Source organism: Vulpes lagopus, chromosome 15 (genome assembly GCF_018345385.1).
Source record: "Vulpes lagopus strain Blue_001 chromosome 15, ASM1834538v1, whole genome shotgun sequence".
NCBI lineage: Eukaryota > Metazoa > Chordata > Mammalia > Carnivora > Canidae > Vulpes > Vulpes lagopus.
In genome coordinates this window covers 8,911,383-8,935,621 of record NC_054838.1, presented here as the reverse complement: position 1 = coordinate 8,935,621, position 24,239 = coordinate 8,911,383, and the positions used below count along the sequence as shown (strand labels likewise).

Sequence of the window (24,239 nt, the reverse complement as noted above, 5' to 3'; positions counted from 1 at the left end):
ACTTACTGTAAAGTTCTAGCCCAGGTCACTTTTTCCCCCTTCATTGAAGCCATTTTTAAATTAACTCTAATTCTAGTAATAAGAGGTTTTCCCAGATCTAAATACCACAGTACAGTGGGTGGACAGGAAGGAGTATTGTGCCCTATGTTTGGGAGAGAAATTCCAGTTCATGTCTTTGCTATTCAGAAAATTCAGGACTGCTTGTCCCTCTGTTCGATCTTACCTCTTGTCATCAGGCTCCTAATGTTTCCAGAGCCCTAGCAGCGAGTAGAGTTTACACTGAGGACTGCACCTACAAAATCCAGCCCTTTGCCCTCAGTGCCGAGAGCCTCCTAATGGACAGGAGGTGGCAGGGGTTCTCTCTGGGCCTTGGCACATGGGGGGTTCACAAGGACATGGGGTTGGGAAGATGACATTAGGATTGGTGGGGACAAAAGATTTTTATTTATTTATCCACTTTGAGGGAAAGAGACAGAGATACTGACAGATAGTGAGAGAGAGCACAAGTGGGGAGGAGAGGGAGAAGCAGGCTCCCTGCTGAGCAGGGAGCCGGACTGGGGGGGTGGGGGAGCTCCATCCCAGGACCCCAGGATCTCAACCCAAGCAGAAGGCAGATGCTCAACCAACTGAGCCACCCAGGCACCCTATTTATTTTCTAAAAGAACTCTAGGGGCGCCTAGGTGGCACAGTTGGTTGTCTGACTCTTAGCTTCAGCTCACGTTATGATCTCAGGAGAGGGAGATCGAGCCCCATGTAGGACTCTAGCATGGAGTCTGCTTGAGTTTCTCCATCTCCCTCTGCCTACCTCCACCCCTGCCCCACGCTCACTCTCTCTTGCTAAAATAAATCAATAAATCTTAATAAAAATAAAAACAAAGAACAAATCTATGTATTGTCATTTCTTACTTAACTCTCAATTTTTTTCACCTCAACAGAAAGTAGATACACAGTCCCCTATCTACTCTATAGCATTAAGGACCACGTTAAAAAAATGTTTTCCTCATCTATAAAATGAAAGAGATATTCCAGAATGTTATTTTGCAAAATGGGTTCCTAAGAATATAAAGAAATGCTCTGGGGAGAAAAAAAAAAGTTCAGTACTTAATTAATTTTAGGATATACTGTTTAATAGATTCTCTTCCCTCCCCTCTTGGTGAGGCAGAAACTACTAGCATATTAAAGGCTCTGAGAAATCTTGCTGCAAAGAAATCCATTTAATCTTGTTTAATTCATAATTGCTCAAACTTGTCCCCTCATCCTAAGGAACATTCTTCATAACTATGGAATAAAATTTGGCGAAGTAATAAACTATTTTTAAGATCCTCTCTAGGTTTAAATTTGCACAGTTCTGCTATTTTTTTTTAAACTTAAAATAATTAAACAAATATGTTACTAGATTGTGTCATTTCCTATCTCCCCAACACTTTTATTAGATGGAGGTTCCTATAAAGGAAAAATGAACAAACATAAAAGAAAATAGGAAACCTACAATTAACAAAAAGAGTAAACTCAAAGTAATTTTTATTATATAAACTCACCATATGAATCCAATACAGGTTTGAGATCTTTGTATAAAGTAATAACATTGACAGTTTCACGTACAGTTAGGTCTCTGTATTTGTACTGAAAAGCAAAATCACACAGGAATTTAGTTTAAAACCAATGCACATATTTTACTGTGAGGCTAATTTTCTTAAAATCTTATTTTCTTAATAGCATTCTTCTTAAAAAGTATAATGGTTCTCGCTAATAATTAACATTAATTATAGCCTGAAGGCACCTTGATACTTTCTCTCCTGCTCCCTATTCAAGTCCTATACTCACTTCCATTTTAGCTCTTCTTTCCAACTCGAAAGACCTCCACCAAATCAAATCTTAATCTTTTTTCAAAGACCTAGTTTTCATCTCTCTCCCCCTTCTTAATGAATCCTTTTCCAGACTTCCTTTTTGGCCCATAGTGATCTCTCCCTTTCCTCCAAACTCTAGCATTTGTTGTCAGTACCAGCTATTTTGCAATTTATCACTTACTACATATTTTCACACCCCCGCCTTGTACTACTACACTCCAGGAAAAAGAGGAACCTGGCTTACATGTTCTTCACAGATCGGGAGCTCAGGAGAAAGGGACCCCCATCTTATTACAATACGTCAAAGCACACCAGTTAACAAGCCCCATCCATGTACACAAAGTTCTCAGTCAGCTTTTAGTGCTTCTCTCTCAAAGACAAGCAATCAGCTATTCCAAAAAGAAAGACTCCACGAAGCAGGACAGAGACCAAAACAAAAAGAAAAGAAGGAATTAAGTAATAGAAGGAATGCAAATAGCAGAAGAAAACTTCAAAAAGAATCAGCATTAATACCTTCAAAGAAATGCTGTTGTATCCATGAAACAAGAACACTCAGAAGAAAGGGCTCTTGGACATAAAAATGCAATCGTTGGGAAAAAAGCAATCAATAGGAGGATTAGAAATATATAGTCAAAGAAATCTCAGAGACTAGTGCAGAAAGACACAGTGGTAGACAATAAAGGAGAAAAATTAGGAAATAAATCCAGAAAGTGTACTGAAAGGCCTCTCTTCAGCATGTCTTGCCTTCTTTAGGCCTGAAGTCCAAATTTTCCCCTGCTATGGAATCAGTACTATTAGCACAGAAACCTGTTCTCATTTCTCCATCTTATTCACACACACACATTCCTGACCGCCCTTCCCCTCCAGCTACAACCACACTTCTCATACCACTCCCTACATTTGCTGTCAGTGATTGCTCTTTTCTTATTCTTTTTAGAACTTTTTATTATGGAACATTTCAAACAAATCCAAACATAGGCAGAATAGTACAATGAGCACCCTATATCCTACACCCGGCTTCAACGATAATCAGCTCATAGCCAACCATAATCTATAATCTCATTCACCTTTCCCTCCTCCTGTATTATTCTGCAGCAAACTGTAACATCATATCGTATTGCCCATAAATATCTGTGTGTATATCTTTAAAAGCTTTAAAAAAGCCCACCATACTAATATCATACTAAACTAATCCATTTCCTTAAAATTATCAAATATGCAGTTGCATGTCATATTTTGTTTGAACAGAAATCCAAATAAAGTCCACACATTGCCATTTGCTTAAAGGTCTTTTAGGTCTTTTTTAATCCACAGGTTCTCCTCCCACCCTTCTTTTCATAACAGTTTTACTAAGATAATAACTCATATACAATTCACACATTTAAAACAAATTACGTAAAGTTCAATGGTTTTCAGTACTGAGTTGTGTAACCACAATTTAAGAACATTTTCATCACTTCCAAGAGGAATCTGTACCTGTTAGCAATCATTCCTTTATGACCACCCCCCACCCCCCCAATTTACCCCAGAAAACTGCTACTTTGTTTCTAATAATATGCCTATTTGGGACATTTTATATAGATGGAATCATATAATATGTGATATTTACAACTGACTTCTTTCACTTAACATGTTTTTAGGCTACATTCATGTTGCAGCATGTACTAGTACTTTACTCCTTACTGCTGAAAAATATTCCATTATAGGGATATGAGACATTTTATTTGTCTATTCATTTTCGGTGGGCCCATTTCTATTTCTGTCCCTTGGAATCTGTTTGTTAAAGAAACTGCTCAATCTGTCCTACAGAGATTCTCATGCTTTGGATTTTGCTAACTGCATCCCGTTGTTGTACAGTTTAATATTTATGTTACTATGTCCTTTATATTCCCTGTGAATGACTAATTGGACCTAAAAGTTATGATCTTTCTCATGATTTTTTTTTTTTTTTTTTACATTTCAGTTCTTTGCCATACCTCTTCTCTCCCCCTCTCCATTAAGATCATTCCACAGATGATGGTGTTTTTCCATCAGGTAGCATATGTTATCTGGGTATCTCTGTGATGTTAGCAACCACTGCCGCTAGATGCCCACACCCATCCTCTTCAAATGCACTCCAATCAGGCTTTTGCACTTCCTGTGAAATTTACTGTCAAGGTCTCCAATAACTGCCATAGGCTATATGCAATGGCCAATTCTCAGTCTTCATCTTACTCCACCTGTTAGCAGCATTTGACCAAGTTAACTCCTTCTTAAAGCATGTTCTTCTATAAACTTTGAGGACACCAGTGCCTGTTTTCCTCCTCTCTGTGGTTGCTCCTTCTCAGTGTCTTTGCTGGTTTCTTCCCTTCCCTTAACCTGTAAATAGTGTAGGGTTAGTGAACCCTACAGCTCAGTCCTTGGTCCTCTTCTTTATTTCAACTCACTCCTTTGGTGATTCTCTTATGGCTTTAAATACCATTTATATGTCATTAACTCCCAAATTAAAAAAACAAAACAAAACAAAACCCAAAACTCCAGTCTGAACCTCTTTTTAAAATTCCAGGCATGGATATCATGCCAACTGCCAGTTTGATATCTTCACTTGGATGTCTCATGAATGTCAAATTTAACATGATCAAAAAAAAAAAAAAAACTGAACTGTTTAATTTCCCCCCAAACCTACTCCACCTACATTCTTCCATTTCCACAACCAGCTGCTTAGGACCAAACCCTTGAAATTATCCTTGATGGCCTCTTCTTCACATCCACAGTGAATCTGTCAGAAAATCCTATTAGCTCTCCCTTCAAAAATATTCAGAACCTGATCACCTCTCACTACTTCTGTGGCTATAATCCTGGTCTAAGCCACCATCACCTTAGCATACTACTTAATGTAGCTACTGAGTTTTTCTTGCCTTCTTTAAGAATTTAAATTCCAGAAGAATATTTTGTCTAACTGCTCACTGTTCTATTCTTAGAACTTAAAAGAGTTTGAGGTGCACAGCAATCTTCAATGAGTCAGTTCTCTTTTACCTATTTAGTAGTGACTCCACCTCTGGGAATGCTGTAGATATACTGTGTAAGAATATGGGTAGTTGCCTACATGAAAAATGAAAAGTGTTATTTGTGTAAAACAAGTTAGACTAGCAGTGACACTGTACCTCTGTTAATTGCTAAAATGATGATACCTAAAAGTTATACTTAAACTGGGAGCCAAGATAATGCTAAAAGGTAAAGAGTATAACAAGATATTAAAAATATCATATGTTGTATGTCCGTTATACCTCAAAATAAATAAATATATAAACAGACATTAAGTCAAGACAGGTGGCCCCAAGAACCATGACAGGTGTGGCGGTCCCACAATCAGGTAAGGAGCAAAGGACCATCACCCTGGCATTGTGGCAAGGGTCCTGGCTAACAATTCCTATTATCACACCAAATCCACCCAGAAGGCTAACACCTGAAGCTAGCTTTCCACCAGAAAGAAGGAACTCTACGAGTCCCATTTATTATTCTACTTTCTATTCCAACCTATCTATTTGTAGCCTGGATAGAAAAAATACTGATACTCAGAACGGACATTATCACTTGCAGGAGACTCAGTTTTTCAGATATTGGGCTGAGAACCAAAAAGTGGGTTGAATATCCTCTCCCACCTCTTTTGTATATCCTTTTTTTGTTCTTAGGGTAAAACAGAGGTTGGAGGGCGGGGGAGGCAGTGGAGATATATATATATAAAATCTTCTAAAGATGTTCTGCCGCTGTCTTTGAAGGCAGGTGCCTCTAAGGGAAGTTTAGGAAACGTAATTGTGGTTTTTAAAATTCACATCCATTATTTGAATGTTTTTTGTCCTTATAAAGACTTACACATACAAACTCACTCCTTTATTCCTTTATTAAGGAATAAACCTTAATACTATCAATTTAAACGCCAAAAATGGCATGGAACAGATACTTTCCAGTCACATGATATGTCAAACAATGTAGTGGTCTTTTAAAGTAATATATAAATGTCTGAACATGGACCTGAGCCATAGTCTACTAGGGCTCCCCCAAACCTCTTCTATAATTAAGAATAACTACTTTAGCAAAAGAAATTAAGAAGCCTAGAAGAAATCAGACAACCAAGAGAAGCTTTATTCTGAAAACTGCCACTTCCTCTTTGGAAGTTATTTGCTCTTTAGCCAAAGACTAGAGGGACGATTTTACGGGCGGGCGGGCAGGCAGGCGGGGCGCACTGCGTACTTTTCAAAGACATGTCTTACGACACAAGTGCGTGTCTTATTATTTTTAATAATAAAAACTGCTTGACCTACTTCGATTCCTACCATTCTTGCTTTGACAAAAGTATCCAAAGCTAACCCACTGAACTGGAGGGAGAAGATTCAACTCTCAACCACGTTACATACATTTTATTCCTAATTGGCAAACTGAAAACAGAAAGGGGGGGGGGAACCAAACAAACCACAAACCCCACTATCACCAAGTTCACGGTTATCAGGTGCCACATTTAAAGTAATCATCAAAACACTTTATTGCTTTAAAACGTAAAATGTCTATTTCCTTTTTTTTAAGAAATTAAAATCTATCTATCTATCTATCTATCTATCTATCTATCTATCTATCTATCTATCCTGGTCTTGAACGGTTGGAGATTATAGATTCAAAGCAAACAGGTCTGCGCTGCAAGAAGCGTACAATCAAAACCGGTTGTCTCATGTCATGGAATGAACTCGAGGAGGTGTCGAGGGGCCGGTATTTGGGCTCCTCCGGACGTTTTCACTTGTAAGCGAGTCCATCGAACCCGCAGCCCCCGACCTCCGCGGGCCGGGTGCGGAGCTGCGGGAGGCGCGGAAAACTGAAAAGGGCACAACGTGTGGGGGCCGGGCCGGCAGGGCGAAGGCGGACGGGCCCTCCACGGGGACGGGAGCGGAGGACCCGCTCGCACGGAGAATTCAGTCCAAGCCGGGCCGACCGCTCCCAGCTCCGCCCGCAGACGGGGGCCGGGCGGCAGGGGGCGGGGGCCTCGGCTCCCGGCTCCGCGCCTTTGTTGACCGCCGCCCCCCCGCCCCCGCCCCCGCCCGGCGACGGCGACCCGGGCCCGGGGCCGCAGAGACGCCGGAGCACCGCAGAGGGCCTCGGGCCTCGGGCCTCGGGCCGCCGGGGACGCGCGCCGCGCTGAGCCCCGCCAGGCCCCGCCGGGCGCCGAGGGCAGCGGTGGGCGCGCGCCGGGGACTCACCTTGGACACCATCTTCTTGAGCTGGCTCTCCGACACCGCCATGGCGGCCGCCTCGCGACTCCCGTCCCCGCAGGCAGAGGGTCAGCCGCTCCGGGGCCGCCCCAGGCCGCCCCACACAGTCACACACCTAGGAGCCGGCCCCCCACCCCCCCGCCTCTAGCGACCGGAAGTCGGCCGCCAGGCCGGCTCTTCCGCTTCCGTCACGTCACTTCCGGGGCCAGCGGCGGAGGCCGGGAGTGGCGCGGGCGGAGGGCTGTCGGCCGCCCGTCGGGTCGGATCCCGGGCGTCGGGGGAGCCTGTTGCGAGGGGCGAAGCCCTGCCGTGGGGTAAGCCGAGCGGGGGGTCCACGGGGGCCTTAGCCCAGCGGAGCAGACGCAGGAGGGGAGCGGGAAGGTCCTGCTGGGAGCCTCGGGGCCGATCCACCATGTGGGCCGCGAGTCGGAGGCTCGCCCTTGTGATAACGGAAGGCGAGAGCCCTGGCCTGCCTCCTGGGATGAGGCTTGCCTCAGACGGTGCCCAGCGCCTGACTCCCGGGTCTTGTTCTTTCAAGCATAAAAGTTCCCCAAGCTTCATGCAGGGGCCCAGGCGGCGACCCCCCCGGAAGCCCTCCCTCCGGGTCAGAACCCCCGTGTGGCCTCGCCCAGGTCATGGGGGGCGGGCTCCTCCTCGGGTCCTCGTACGGACCAAGAGTGGGTGCTTGATGGCCACGGTGTCTGCCGTCCGTGCACGTTCCTCGCGGCCGTTTATCGTTAGTCGCTGTCGCTCCCACCGCCGGTTTTCGGAGCACACCGTGTCGGTCAGGGTGCTGTGAAGCCTGGGTTTGAGGATATGAAGTGTGATCGATGGCATGACGTTAGCTGAGTGCTAATGAGGAACAGGCTGTGGTATTAAGCCCCTTCTATTTTTTTTGACATTTTTAACATTTATTGAGGATTCTTGCCCAAATCTGTCCATATCCTAATGGTTACAAGGTTTCTGACTACTCCTGACTACTCCTTCCAGTACATTAGAGGGGGAAAAAAATCTCATGATTTCCAATTCCACAACAATAAAACAATGCTGGAAACTGCCATAAGAACACAGGTGGGGAAAAACAAGTCTTTTCTAAGAACCACAGCAGTATAAATTTAGGAAGGACACAAAATTCTAAATGAATCAAACTCATCAAATTATATACATTAAATGTATAGGTTTTTTTTTTTTAATGTTACTCATACTTCATTTGAGTGGTTTTAAAAAAGAATCATGCCAAAGAAAATCATGATTTTTGGCTTAATCCTGAGTTAAGAATATTAATAATTTGCCCACAATGCATATGGCCTCCTATGATGATATACAATTTAAAATCTAATACATTATAAATTATTCAGAAGGACCCTTAAATATTTTTAAGCATTAGAAACACACATGATAGTTACAAGTAGAAATAATACCCGCAAAGTGTTCTATATTATTATCCCAGAGACACACCATAGAGGTCTCAGGTTATTAAGAAAACATCAAAAAATGTTTTGTATATTAAGAGTATGTTTTTGAGAGTGGGAAAGAATAACAGCTTTCCCTTTGGTTTAAAATACTCAGCAGCCTGAAGTCCTGAAACTAGGAAGGTGTAGCCATCTCTGGAGGAGTTAGAACTGCAGAGAAATCCAGCATGGAAGCACACCTGTACTTCCCACTCCACCCCCCACCCCCAAACCCTTTGCCAGGCGAGGCTCTGGTTCCCACTTTAAAAGAAGTTAAGGGGGATCCCTGGGTGGCTCAGCGGTTTAGTGCCTGCCTTCAGCCCAGGGCGTGATCCTGGAGTCCCGGGATCAAATCCCACATCGGGCTCCCTGCATGGAGCCTGCTTCTCTGGCTGTGCCTCTGCCTCTCTCTCTCTCTCTCTCTCTCTGTCTCTCATGAATAAATAAAATATCTTAAAAAATAATAAAAAATAAAAGAAGTTAAGGTCACTTCTATTACAGAAGGGTAAACGTTTTTGGTAGTATGAATGACTTTTTCTTCTTATTGAGTAGAATGAATGGTAATTTCTGAAATGCTCTTCCAATTTAAACCTAAAAGCCCCTGCATCTCAACCCATGAAGCCACAAGCCCCAGTGGAGGCTGGAGGGTAACATTTGCAATGCCCTAGCCTGTGTCCCTGTAAGCAGGAAGCATGGAAGGTGTGAGCAGCCTACAGTCCGACCATCAGTTGATTGTAGTTCTCTTTGTACCATTGATTATAATCACAGCTGTGTCCCTTTTTGTGCTATTGAAAGCTCATTGGAGGCTTTTCATTAACACCTTATTCCTGTGAACACATTTAGGGCATAGCATATTGTCCTCCAGCTGTGGGGGTGGGAAGTTACAACTGGGGAGCAAGAAGAGGGAGCATACTCTCCCGGCTTTTCAGGCACCCAGGCTTGTCCTGCATGAAATTGCAGGTGAACCCAACCTTCTGTGTCTGCAGGCATACTTCTCCCATGGACCACACCACTTGACACCATGGGCCTCCTGTGGCGATGCCACTGTCTCCATCTTCCCAGCCCTGGACCAGGAGGCAAACACGGCATCTGGGGCCAAAGTTGTCACAACAGTATTGACCCACTCTAGGAAAGCATGAGACCCCTCGGGGGCAGCCACTTCAGGAGGGTAGGTTCCAACAGAAGGTATCTTTGTTCCAGGACTTTCCAGAGACATTTCCCCCTTGTCCATCATCAATCTTCTTTGTGTGAGAATTTTGGCGTCCTCTGCGGTGACAGGAATGTTCTTTTGATCTGGGTAAGCATATTCGCAGATTCGCTTATGTACATCTAATTTCTGGCCTTCGGTGCTCAGCTTGAGTTCTTGGCACCAGGCAGGCCCGTAGGATGTCTCAGTGAAGCAAGCTGGGTGGTGACAGTTTCAAAGGTAATGGAGGAACTGGGATTTTCTTCCAAATTCTTACTCTTGTACTCTTGCCTTGTGCCGTCTTTTCTGAACAGGAAGCTTCGCCTTCTTTCATAGATCTTTTCCGTTTGGTCCCACTTGATGAGGTTCCTGGTAACTTTGGTTCACCAGAAGCCTGCTGTTTCTCTTTGGCTTCTTCAGATACAGGTTGGGATTGGCCAGCCAGATAGTCTTTCCCCACTTTGTGGAGTTCTTTTTGCCTTTTGGTTTCTCCATATCCAAAGAAAAGTCAAGGTTGACAAAAGGAAAAGTCTCCCCCCTTCTAAATCCACATGTGAGGTCACAGAGGGCCTAAATGAAACCATGTGGAAGTATCTTCAATTACTGCCAACGCACAGGCTGACCCAACAGGTATCAGGTTTTTGGATATGGACACCATGTGTTGTTTAAGCACACAGCTCTATCAACCCTAACTATAGGGCAGTCTGTCTTTCCGCTGCACCCCTTTTGTGTCACTTAAAAGCAAAGTAGTTCTCAAACTGGTCTTAGAGCCACAGCTAATTCAGAAGTACCCTCAAAGCAACTGTGCTTTTTATTAATTGGGAAGTGCAGGTAATAATACATTGTTTGAATTTTTTTTTTTTTGCTAAAAGTAATTTTTAAAAGCTTGAAAACAATTAACAAAAGCCAGTCTCTTAATTTTGCACTTAAGAATAAATAAATGTCCTGGGTACTGTATCAATTGTATGAAAGAAACTTTTTCTCAATCTGAATAAATTTCCTTCCACTCTTTCAACAAATTAGGCATCTTCTGGTGATTTCTTTTTTTAGGATTTTACTTATTTTTTCATGAGAGACACACAGAAAGAGGCAGAGACATAGGCAAAGGGGGAAGCAGGCTCCTTGTGGGGAGCCCGATGTGTGACTCCATCCCGGGATCCTGGGATCACACCCTGAGCCACCCAGCTGTCGCTTCTGGTGATTTTAAAGTCAAAGTTTATTTTACTCATTGTTCTTGATATTTAAGGAAAGCTACAATGTAAATTGGAAAATAAAGTATCTCTGCACCACAAAATCAAAGCATTTTAATCCAAGCCCCACTAAAAATCATAACAAAAACAGATGCTGCATGATTTTGGAAAAATGAAAAAGTGAAAGTTAAACAGAAGAACCGTGAATGGCAATTATCACCAAATCATAGTGAGGTAGTGGTGAGACTGCTTCTTGACTTACATATGGTACTGACAACATGACTGATAATACTCAACATTTAAGGAAATAACTGACAATTATTTCTATATGGTGGGCTTCCGCAGGGCAAAGGCTATTACTCAACTTTGAATACTCAAATTCTAACACACTATTTGGGATAGCAGTAGATGCTCAATAAGTATGTTGTATTGCATTCATTGACCTTCACTTCTAATTAATAGAGTGAACGCTGGGTAATTCATCTATTACACAGTGTTTTGCAGTTAGGCTGAAGAGCGTATTAGAAATTATCTAATTTCTAATTAGATCACAGATACTAGAAAAGGCTAGTTTGACAAATACAAGAAATGGTTCTTTCAGTTTTCCTTCCCTATTTCATGCAACACGACAGTGAGGATATGTTGTTAAGAGTAACACCAACATAACCTACCCACGTAGTGAACTTACACAGAACTAATCCTTATGTCTTCAAATGGCCATGGTTTTTTCCCTAGGTAATTCTCATGGGAATCTTTCCAAATGTATTCTATATTTTTCTACTTTCTTAAACATGAGACACTGAGTATAATTTCATTCTATGATTTAAGCTCATTAAAAGCATCCATTACTAAATCAGCATTTGTTTCACTGTTTCTAACTAGGATGGGTCTGCCCCTTATAAACCACCTGGCTCCTATCTCTCCGACCAGGTTTGGATTTACCCATTATATGCTTTCAAAGACCCTAGGACTTCTTCACAATACTAATTATACTTGCAATTGTACATTTAGTTGTGAGAGTTGATTACTGTGTCTCCCATACTACATTGTATGGACCACACAGGCTTCACCAAGTCGAGGTTTGCTCCCCACTGTATCTGCAGTGCCCAGTATAGAGCCTGGTATGTTGTAGGCTTCCAGGCAATACCATCTGAACGAATAAATAAATAAGCAAACACCTGTCTCACTGCACTCTCTCCTTTGCTGTTTGCTGAGGGCAAGTCTGGGAAGTCAGGGAATCAACCTTTCAAAAAACTCTGTTGGAATAAAAAAGAAAGACAGTCCCTACATGAGAGTAGAAGTAATCCTGCCATAGTGTACAGAACCCCAGCTTTATGGTCTTGTGGTAACTATTTTGGCTGTTAGGCTTTTTCTTCCTTCTAGCACTTAGAAAAAGAAGAGGTTGTGTGGATAAGTGCCCCTTGGCCGTGACACCTGGGCACCTCAATTTTCTCCTCTATAAAATGATAAAACCTACCTCAGTGGATTATTTTCAGTATTCAATTAAAATAATAAAGTGCTCATCATCCTGTCTGAAATAGAAGTGTCAAGTGTTAGCTATTACTATTAGTTGTGTGTCACATCTGTAATAATATGCTTTCACATATGAAGTTATTGTTATTGACCCATAAGGCAAGCATACTCTGAATCATTTCTTCAGGAGTGGATCTGTTCAGAACAGCCAGTTCATCTTACCTCTTCCCCTTAAGACTATTGGTTTTTTATGGAAGCCTCATATTTTACCTTTAAAGTAAATTGCTTGGCTTTTTTTCATAATCTATTTCCACTAAAAATACATCTTTCTCTATGATACTAATAACATAATAGGCTTTTAAAATGTTGGAGATCTATTGTATAGCCCAAGAAGAGGTTATAAAAAAAAAAATTTCAGAAAGGATAGCCCCATTGGAAATTTAACTACACTTTTTCTTCAAATATTAAAAATTTTCACTTTCCCTTTTACTACTTGAAAGTGCACATATCAAAAACTTGAAAGTGCACATAAAATTCTTTAATTTTTTGGTAGCTAATTAATTTGAAGAGGAAAAATAAAATGCTTTCTCATAACTACCAACTATATTTTAAAGAAGAAACAATACCTTAGGCCAGGGATCTTTTGAAAGTATCCCTAGCAGACTCTGTCAATCAATATTGGCCCTTCAACGTATTGTGTTTAACAGTCAAGGAGTCATTTTCTTTTAAAAATATATTACTTTCAAAATATTCCCAAAGTGCTGAGTGTGCTATTAGTTGAGGATCCATAAATTTAAATGATGCATATTGTAGATGAATGTCTACTTCTGCTTGAAGTTTAAAGAATGGTTTAGATAGCTCAAGAGCAACAAAGAAAATTAGATTTTTCCCCCTCCTTATCTAACTCCCTAAGGTCTCAAATTACAAAGCTAACTGGAAACCTACCTTAACCAAGCAGTTTGTAAGGGTAAGTAATAAGATATAGAAGTTCTCAACCCTATATATGTTGGCAAAATTAAATGACCTTTCCTTCCTGGTTAACAACTTTAAAATCAAAGTTTTAACTGTTGTTGGAGATCATGGATTGATGATGAACTGCTCTGGAGTTTCTCAGTCACTGTATCTTCCTTCACTGTGTTTTTGATGACTTCAGATACCCCACTGGTTCCTACGATGCAAGGCAAACTTAAGAACACTTCACTATTTATATCATAATATCCCTGAAATGAAAAAAAAAAAAAAGAGTTTATGATAGTGCTAAGTCACTGCAAAAAAAAATTTTTTAAAGATTTTATTTATTCATGAGAGACAGAGAGAGAGGCAGAGACATAGGCAAAGGGAGAAGCAGGCTCCCTGCAGGACTCGATCCCAGGACCCCAGGATCACAACCTGAACCAAAGGCAGATTGCTCAACCACTGAGCCACCCAGGCATCCCACTGCAAAAAATTAGTATCACAAATATGGATACTTCCCTGCTTTTCTAGTTGTAGTATAAACAGATATGAGTTGAACTTTTGTTTCAACCTTAAACAAAAAAAAAATTGTGTTCATTTAATTTCCAAACTCATGATTACTTAAGAAAATGTGTGTGAGACAGGAGGCATGTGTTCAGAGACAGCCGCTCTGTGGGGAGGTGAACTAAGCCTGCTAGTAGTGGGTCGGAGGCTGAGAAAAAAGATGATCGGGGTGGACTGGGGAGGGGCCCAGTTAAATACAGTAACCTGTTTTAAGCTTTCCTTTCCAGGTTTTGATATTTTGAAGTTTTCAAGAAAATGTGGTGAAGCATTTGTGCCTCGTCTTAGCTGTGCTTTAGGGATTTTATGCTTGGGACAGAGTAGTCAAGGTCAAACTGAACTGGAGAAGCAGACTGACGACCAGCTAAGACAAGCTGGCATGTCAGTCTGGGGTGACATGAATGGCTGAGGTGCTAAGTGACAACCAGAAGAACTTTATGGAATACACAAACATTTCTTGAGCCTTCCCCAAAATCACATTGGGTGGGAAGAGGAGAAGAAAGCTGGAAGAAGTCCAGACTTCCCATAACCAAGCAGGACAGGGCTTAGACCAAACTGTCTCCTCCAGTGTGTTATTCTAAAACATAGTGATAAGACACTTGAGTTAGTATGAGCAGCACTTTTTCTGGATTTATATTAATAATACAAAAGTTTAAAAACTTTTAAACTTTAAAACGATGAGAGTACGAAAACAGCAATTACCTTTGCTAAAGTTGATACAGAATGTACTTTCTTTTTATCGTTTACAATACTGTCAACCAGGTCAGCTACTGATAGTCCAACAGACCAGGATCTTTGACCTTTAACCCGTAACAGTTCCATGGCTCTAGGTTACCAAAACAAAAACAAAAAACTCAGGAAATTAACAAAGTATGCATTCAGTTTTAGACCATTTAAGGTATTAATTAAAAAAAAAAAAAAGGTATTAATTTTTTGATTCAGAAGTAACTTATATAGCAATTGTCAGGAAAGCCTACAAATAATCTAATGATTAAACTTTTCTTAAAATGTCAGGCAGGTCATTCACAGAGAGAAAATACAAATAGCTTAATATCATAAAAAGCAGCTTACGTCTACTAATACTTAAATATGAGTTAAAATAATACACCAGTGTCACCTATCAAAATAGACAAATTTAAAAAGATTGATAAATACTTTTGGAGAAGCTACAGAGAAACAGGCATTCCCATAACTGCTCTTGAGAGTGGAAGGTGATATAATCTTTTAGGAGGAAGATTTAACAACATCTGATCTAGAAATTCCTCTTGAGGGATTTTATTCCACTACAAAATGCTCAAGTATGCAAATATATATGCATGTTTGCCTTGTGTGAGACAGCAAAAATTCTGGAAACAACTCCTCAAAAGAGGGGTGTTTCAATAAATCACTATCCAAATGTAGTACTGCATAGCTCCAGAAAGGAATGAGGTATATTTATATGTAATATGGAAAAATGTCCAAGATTTATTATAAAGGAAACAAACTAAGTTTCAAGGTAATATGAATAGCATACATTTATTATTTTACAAATAATAAAAATAATAATGATAATGTTTGCATAAGCATTGGGAAAATATGTGGACATGTGCACCCTAAGCTGTTATAACAGTAGTTGTCTCTGGAGAGTGGGATTACCCCCAGCTTTTCACTTTCTCTTTTATAGATATCTGCAGTATATGAGGTTTTATAATAGCACACATTCTCTTCGTAAATAATAAAAATGATATAAATTAAATAGACATGTTTGATTTCTTCCTTTTATAATTATTTCCTTACAAATGTGGAATTACACAGAATCAGATCGGAATGGATTATATAAAACACTACTCTTCGCAGTAAGAGGATATTCTTTCCAGTTGTTATAGTCTAAAAGTCTTAAGCTGAAGGTTTAAAAAGCTAAAAATTTCTGAACTGCAGAAATGTATGTTATTATGTGATGGTAAGACAACACATGGCATAAAAATATACAGTGTGTGGAGTACAAACTAGGGCACAGACCTTGGAAGATTTCTGATCAAAGGTAAAAGAAGGATCTATCTGTACATTTAGTTGTGAGATTTGATTACTGTGTCACCCATACTAGATTGTATGGGCCATGAGGGCTTGCACCTAATAAACAGTGGTTTGCTCACTACTGTTTATTTTTTATTTATTTTTCCCTGAACTTATATGGCTTATCCATTCATATTAGACTAGTTTCCAAATGTATTTATGTATGATCAATAAATATATATTACTTTTTTTAAGATTTATTACTTAGAGAACATGCAAGTGGGGGAGAGGGAGAGACAGAGAATCTCAAGAAGACTCCCTCCTGCTGAGCACAGCACCCAATGTGGGGCTTGATCTCTCATGACTCTGAGATCATGACCTAAGCCAAAACCAAGAGTTAGATGCTCAACTAAACGAGCCACCCAGGCACCCCTGTATTAATTTTAAGTGATATATGGACAAATTCTTTCTACATTAAGAAAATTCTTAATATCCTCAGATGTTGACCTATCAGAGCAGGAAATCACGGACTACAAATAAGAAACCTGTTCCATCCTTTATGCGTCCACTGTGTATGTAAAATAAAATTTGCAAACCACTCCTGGATCTTCTTTCAGATAAGAAACTAAAGACTAGAAAGCATTATTCCCTTGTACTTTGGAATTGTCCATACTAGCTAAGTTTGCTGGCAGAAGCCTGGTAAGGGCATGCTGTGTGAACAGTTGTAATGGTAGCTATGAAGTACATGATTTTCAATTGGGTAAATGCAAATCGATGCTGTTACCTGGTGGACAACTGCACCTGAGAGTTATGACTCATTACCTCTTCTTGGCCACCCCATATAGGCACTAGAAATTAAAGGAAAAATTAATTATAAGTTGCCAACAACTCCCTTAGGATAAAGATGTGATAAATGATCATCTGCAGTCAAGGGTCTCTAAATACTTTCCTCCCTTTCTAGAAATAGTTTTCCACTGATGGCACTGGGTAGGCTGTGTCAACCGCCTGGGAGTTGCAATCCCCGCAAAACACCTGATCCCCAGAGCCTACCTGCGGTCTGCAGGATCTGTGTTCTCTCATCAACACTAGTTCTACAAGGGCCGTTTTACTTTCCAAGGAGAAAGTTTCTTTGCTCAGCAGGCTGTGTATAATAGACTTCCAAGCACTGCAAACCCTTAGTAATTGCTCCATTTGGGAACACAATGAGAATAATTTCTTTCACAGGTAAGGAATAATTTGGTCACCTATTTTGCCTTGATTTCCACAGCTGTTAGAGAGCCAGGGTCCTGTTTGCTAAGAGGATCTTTTGGGTTACCATTTCCTTTCATTACATCATTTGCAAAAACAATTCAAAAATTCAAAGCTATGAGCATGAATTGGACATTTACACATTTAATACATACAATAAATTGGACATTTACTACATTTTAGTATTAAATAGAAACTGCCAGAAACATGTTGAAATCCTCCTAATGTTCATCTATTTCTCATCTGTGTGAAGACATTCTTTGACACAAATCTGTACTGGGGTAGGCAAAATAAAAATACATTTGGATATAAAGACTATGTTTAAGATAGAAGTCTTTTTTAAAAGATTATTTATTTTAGAGAAAGAAAGAGTGCAGGGGGGGCGAAGCACAGAGAGAATCTCAAGCAGACCCCCCACTGAACCTGACCTGGGGCTCCATCTCCCAACACTTGAGATCACAACCTGAACCAAAATCAGGAGTCAAACACTCAACCGACTGAGCCACCCAAGCACCCCAACATATAAGTCTTCTAAACTGCATTCAAAATTAGGCCATTTAGTGATGGGTCAGCAACAAAGGACAACATATGTATCCAGGTACCTCTTCCTCAAACTGATTATAAGCATGCAGGAGACCAGGGCCATGTGATCTTTTGAGTCCTCTCACGTATTTTTAACTATGGTATAGAATGCACAGGAAATGATGCAGAACTGACTTCACAACACAATCCAAAATTTTATCAACAAAGAAGAAAGCATGCTTGCAACAGTTAAATTGAAAAAAAAAAACGAAAAAAATTTAAAAGCTTTTATGTTAAGCGGTGCCTGGGTAGCTGGGTTGAGCTTCAGATTCTTGATTTTGGCTCAGATCATGATCTCAGGGTCACAAACTTGAGCCCCACATTGGGTTCCATGCTCAATGGAGAGTCTCCTGTCTCCTTCTCTCCTTTTCCCTCTGTTCCTCCCCCTGCTTCAGGGAAATAAAAAAAAAAAAAATCTTTTTACACTTTTACATTAAGACAAAAAAAGCAAAACCCAAAACTGTTATATGAAAAATATATGCGGACAGATTAAGAGATTTTAAAAAATACTTTTTACTTAGAATGGTTATATATGAATTTCTTACTAAAAGTTTTCTGTATATTATTGATAGTCACGATAGAAAATTGGGGGAAATGTCTGCTAAATGGAATACAGCATTTTTACAGACCTTGGAAGAATGAATAAAAAAGGACAAGGGAGAAATAAGAATGCTGAGAAAGGGCACAAAAAAATCTGAAAGTTATGAGTGTGTGTGTATGTATATCACATTCATTCTTTCCTCTCTGAGTCGTACTTCTAAGAGCCAGGAGGAAAGAATGGAGAGGGAGAAAACTTCACTGTGTTCAACTTTGCTTGTGACACAGTCATTAGAATTTTTAATTAAGTTTAGGTGGACTTTTTTGTTCATTTACTGCCCAGGCCTTCGAATTTCCTAAATATATGTCCAACCTATTTTAGGGAACCCTTTAAAATATTGTAACTAATCAATCATTATCTTTCTGGCTCCAATTCCCAAAAACAGCAATCTTCTGGCCCCCCAAATTTTAATGAACAATGATCATGGGGAAACTTTTCCATTGCATACAACACATTCCCTTGTATATGACTGATGTTCAAAGCAGATGACCTAATATTCTGTTCTGAGATCCAACCCCTGGATTTCTAAGCCATCATTTGAAGGAGTTATCTGCAGTTTACATATGATGTTAATATCATAGCTGGAAACAGCATCTCCAAAGCATATGTTCTGCTATCTAATTGCAGTGTGTGTGTGTATTAATATGAATGACCTTTAGTCACAACAAGACAGTTTCAACATTATTTCAGAACACATTTACTGAGGCATTCCAGGGTCAAGGAGCTTGCAGTTAGGCAGCAGGAAACAGAAAGGTAAATATGCAGTTATAATACGGTGTGATAATGGTTATAACAGAGGCATGAACTTACTTAATGTGAAAACCTAGGAAAGGCTCCTGGGAGAGGGGCATTCAAGCCCCATCTTGAAGGGCAGGCAGGCATCAGCCAAGTGAATGAATGTTCAGGGAAAGGAAGAATCAGGTGCAAGAGCAAGGAGGCATGAGAGTGCATGAATCACTCCAGGAAGCTGTAAGTTGACCCTATGACTAGCATTGAATGCCTGGCAGGAGAGCAGAAGAGGAAGCTGGTGAGAGAAGGGAAGCAGAAAACTCATCCTAAATGGCCTTGTATGTCCTGTATTCCTCTTCTAGGCTGTGGCTGTCACGGAAATACTTGAGGATTAATTTTATTTGCACGCCTACTATTCTTATAACAGCTTCCAAGTCCTAATGTTGCTTTACTTCAAAGTGTAATTTTACATATCCTTTTGCCAATTTTCTATTCATCAACGTCTTGCCAATCGCCGCAATAGAAACTACTATTTACTGAGTATTTATGCTGTGCTAGACACTGCACTAAATGCTTTAGATAAATTAAGTAAGTCAGGGTAGGAAAAAGCACAACTTTAGAGTCAGAGCAGGGTTCAAATCTTAATAGATATGTAATCTTGGGCAAATTACTTAACCTCATGGAGTCTCAAGCTTCCTCATCTATTAATTTGGAAGATCACTATCTCCTTCAGAGGGTGTGTGTAACTTTTAAGTGAGATATGTAATACATTTAATACATATAGTAGGCTTTCAATGAAAAGTAATTATTATCACTATTACTGTGGTGATGTCACTTATGCAAAAATACAACCCCTTGTATTTTACACAATAAACCAGCAGAGGGAGCCTCTAGCCATTTCTGGCTTTGGGGCTGGGGTAAGTTATTCCTATGGTGTATAGGACTACCTCTAAAACAAAGTACAAGACAGGATAAAAAATGATCTGATGGTGGTGTCTAGATGGGACATAGGGAGATGGGTTGGGTGGTGTTGATAATATTTTTGACTGTAGATTCATGAATATTTGTTCTATTATGTTTTAAAACATATTTTTAAAGATTTTATTTATTTATTCATGAGAGACACAAAGAGAGGTAGAGACACAGGCAGAGAGAGAGCAGGCTCCATGCAGGGAGCCTGATGTGGGACTCGATCCTGGGACCAGGATCACACCCTGGGCCAAAGGCAGATGCTCAACCGCTGAGCCACCCAGGCGTCCCTTTAAAACATATTTTATACCCTATATGTATTCTTTTATTATAGGTCAAATAGTACATAATATTACATTTAAGTGATCCCAATTCACAGGTACCTACATTCCATTCCTCTATTTCTAGCTCCCATTTGAGAGCTCAAGAAAGAATTACTATATCCTTTCCTTGTGTTTTTATCCTACTTCCCATGAACCACTCCCACAGCAAGTAAGTCAATGTTGCTTCCCGTTATAGTCATTTCCTGTGCTAGATATAAGCAGGTTCTTACACACCAATATAGCTCCCACAAAAGTCAGCGCAGTGCCTGAGGCTTATTTATCAATTTCACTATCCTTTATTTACTCTTTACAATTTGAGTTATTAATACAACCATATTGTGAAATGTTTCTATTCATTCAAAAATTGGAACTTATTAGGGGGATTGGTTAAATAAATGTTGATGTATCCTGTAGTTTAAAAGAATGTGCCATCTGTATATGTTATTATGCATCATTTCCACATCATATCAGTAAGTAAAAGGGCAAGGTGCAGATTGATATACTGTACTGGCTACCTAGAAAATATTTCATATATATGCTTATCTACACACAGAACATTTCCAGAAGGTTACACAAGAGACCGGTAACTGTGCCAGAATCTAGGGAGAGAGACTAGGTATCTGGCATAGAAGGGAGACTTTTTTTTTTTAATTTTTATTTATTTATGATAGTCATACAGAGAGAGGCAGAGACACAGGCAGAGGGAGAAGCAGGCTCCATGCACCGGGAGCTCGACCTGGAATTCGATCCCAGGTCTCCAGGATCGCGCCCTGGGCCAAAGGCAGGCGCCAAACTGCTGCGCCACCCAGGGATCCTGGGAGACTTGTTTTTTACTACATATATCTTTGTACTATATAATTTTTTATAATGTTTTCAATTAAGAGAACAGCTTAATAATTTACATTTTCAATAAGGAGAAGATATACCCACAAAATATTCAAGCTGGGTCAGAACAAACAGCAGTTTAACAAAAGAATAAACGTCATGTTTATCGGTTATATGGTTAATTACCGTACAGTTAACAATAGCTTTTAGCTCAAAGGGGTGAAGGAATCATTGTGGAGTGAGTGATATGATCAGGAAAGCTTCCCAGTGTGAGTTAGGAGGGCTTGAACTACACCTCGAAGGATGAAATTTGAACATGCTGACAGTGGGAGAAGGGCAAGGTTTCCTGTGGCTAAAACAAAGCTGTGGGGTAGGGCTAGGAGGCACAGGCCCTGGGCTTTATAGTCCTTCTTTGATCCTAAAAACTCCAGGTTCTTGGGTAGATCACTCTTACCATCTCTTTAGCCATTGCTGGCTCCCTACAACAAAATGTAATTGATCCCTTGGTTCCCTTTCAGCTCTCAAATATAACATTACTACCTCCTCAAAAATAACGAGGAAGGAAGATTAGAACTGTATTTTGGAACTTCTTGAATGCCAACCAAGGGAATTTAATAGTTTGGTCAGAGAAAGCCAGTGAAGGTTTTTGAAAAGAGGAATATAATTTAGGAAGACTGATTTCATACATAAAAGCACACAGTAAAGTTCTGGCTAATATCATTATTAATTTGGCATCATTTACAAGGTAGATGAGAGGGGAAACAGAAACTAACTGGGAGAGCTACAAGAATCAAAAAAGTAAGAGACCAACGTGGACCAGAACTCAAAGAGTACTAGTGAGTAAAATATGGGGTCTCAGGTGTGTTTGCAACCCTAGACATTCCTTATTCTAATATATCTGCTCCAAGTTCTTGCTTGCTACCCTTTTCTAGGGTCCTGCTGATTAGCGTCTAGTGTCGGGGCATTTTAAGCCTGAAAAGTCATCCTGCTCAATCACAATGTCAGGTTTTATAAAGGTTTATTTACCCCACTGCCTTGGTCTTCCTAGCATTGAATTTTCTAGGTAGCCAGTACCAATTTACGTAGATTTAAATACTGCTATATTTTATTAAATTTTTCTTAAAAATTATACAAATACCACATACCCATAATGAAAAAATTAGAAAATACTGACAAGTACACATTTTTCGAAGTTTCCTTTAGTCCAGATACAACCACTGTTAATAATTTGTTTTAATGACATCCAAGCATATAGGAAGCTTTAAATTCTAAGGAAATGGTTTTGAGAAGGTGATTTGCTTTGTGGGACTATGGACTGACCGTTATTATTTATTTAAATAAATAAATACATATGTTTATGTATATTTATTTATGTATTTATATATATTTTATGTATTACTTTTATGTATTTACTTATGTTTTATAATTTATTTATGTGTTGTTTATTTATTTATTTGAGAGAGTGAGCCAACAGAGGGTGGGGCAGGGAGAAAGAAAGAGAATCTCAAGCGGACTCCACGCTAAGTGCAAAGCCTGATGTGGGGCTCGATCTCACAACCCTGATATCATGACCTGAGCTGAAACCAAGAGTCAGATGCTTACCTGATTGAGCCCCCCAGGTACCCCTATACCTCTTTCATATCATACTACTGTCTTACACAGGAGTAAAGAGTAGGGACTTATATACTCTTATACAAAATGAGGACAAACAGCACTTCTGTCAGATGATGAACTTGACTTTATAGCATAACGGAAAACAGTAAGGGGGTAAAGGAAGAGATTTTCAAGTTCAATAGGGAAAGTATTCTTTTTGAATAGGAAAGAGGGCTTTCCAATCTGGGGAACTGAATGCTTTTTGTGGTAGGAAGAGAGAAAGTGGGCTGATGAAAAAGGTCATAAGGATAAACAAAAAGTGAAAATTCTGTTTAAAAAGGTGAGAAACAGGGCAGTCCCCGTGGCGCAGCGGTTTAGCGCCGCCTGCAGCCCAGGGCGTGATCCTGGAGACCCTGGATCCAGTCCCATGTCAGGCTCTCTGCATGGAGCCTGCTTCTCCCTCTGCCTGTGTCTCTGCCTCTCTCTCTCTCTCTCTCTCTCTGCATCTCTATGAATAAATAAATAAATAAACAAACAAATAAATAAAATCTTAAAAAATAAATAAATAAAAATAAAAAGGTGAGAAACAGGAAGTATGGCCCTAGGGAGAAAGTCTGAACTCAGGAAAGGTAAGCAAGGCTATAGTGTGGGGAGCGGAAAGGAAAAAGTTCTGTACATGCGTTAGGGTTCATTTAAACATGGCTCTCTAGAAAATTAAACTTTCAAATTAATCCTGGACTCTGAAATTCAATTAAAAAACATAAAACTAAGGGGTCTTGCCCAATCTTAAACTTTCGGAAAAATAAATGAATGAGAATGACACACTTGAAGAGTCTATTCACGATGCAGGGCCTGGTACATAGAAAGCGCTCAAATGTGAAACAAAAGCCAAGCAAACTCCACTATTCTGGAATCTCCAGATGTATCTGAATATCGTGGCCACTGATGACTTCGCTTATAAGTATAATTTATTTTTTTATTTTTTTATTTTTTTTAAGTATAATTAATTAAGATGTATTTCTTACCTTTGGCTTCTCCTTGCTCACCAACAACCCATACTTGTTTTCCTGAAGTCTGTGCCTTCAAAACATTTGTAATAATATATTGTAGTCTCTGTGAATCCAGATTACATCCAATTCCGATCACTCGATTTGCAGGAAATGCACTCAGTTTCCATGTCACATACGTCATGATTTCCACTAAATATCACATACAAGGTGAAAGTATGAAGATTTTTTAAATATATACTTCCAGCCTAGTTCATAAATAAAACAGTGATTAATTTAGTAAATATAGTAGAGCTTCTATATATTCTTCCTAGGTCCTAAATGCACCATGAAGCAAATCGTATTTTTAATGTATATTAAAATCACAGTCAGGCATCAGCATGATTTTATGTAACTTTGTAGTTGAATACAAATTAAAAGTGGGAAATATTTTCCTAATTAAATAAGAAAGATAAAAACTGGTACAGGAAACCA

General features: G+C 39.8%; 2 protein-coding genes and 1 pseudogene across 5 annotated transcripts in view; all 3 read right to left on the bottom strand.

The window, feature by feature from the left end:
- Nucleotides 1-7,242, bottom strand: part of TSG101 (tumor susceptibility 101) — a 43,784-nt gene extending 36,542 nt beyond the window's left edge. The window contains exons 1-2 of the mRNA XM_041729759.1: nt 7,073-7,242; nt 1,539-1,623 (exon numbers count right to left, since the gene is read on the bottom strand). Of these exons, the coding sequence (XP_041585693.1) occupies nt 1,539-1,623; nt 7,073-7,114 (127 nt within the window). The 5' untranslated portion in view covers nt 7,115-7,242. The remainder of the gene's footprint in view (nt 1-1,538; nt 1,624-7,072) is intronic.
- A 2,002-nt stretch (nt 7,243-9,244) lies between these two features.
- Nucleotides 9,245-10,229, bottom strand: LOC121476557 (annotated as a pseudogene).
- A 272-nt stretch (nt 10,230-10,501) lies between these two features.
- The window catches only part of UEVLD (UEV and lactate/malate dehyrogenase domains), a 50,544-nt gene continuing 36,806 nt past the window's right edge, over nt 10,502-24,239 (bottom strand). For 2 of the 4 annotated variants that reach the window (XM_041729757.1, XM_041729756.1), the window contains 4 exons: nt 23,784-23,957; nt 16,676-16,739; nt 14,602-14,725; nt 10,502-13,604 (listed from right to left, as the gene is read on the bottom strand). In XM_041729757.1, the coding sequence (XP_041585691.1) occupies nt 13,437-13,604; nt 14,602-14,725; nt 16,676-16,739; nt 23,784-23,957 (530 nt within the window). In that variant the 3' untranslated portion in view covers nt 10,502-13,436. Of the gene's footprint in view, nt 13,605-14,601; nt 14,726-16,675; nt 16,740-23,783; nt 24,014-24,239 lie in introns of those variants that run through there. The other 2 variants (XR_005983868.1, XR_005983869.1) reach the window with 2 other exon arrangements.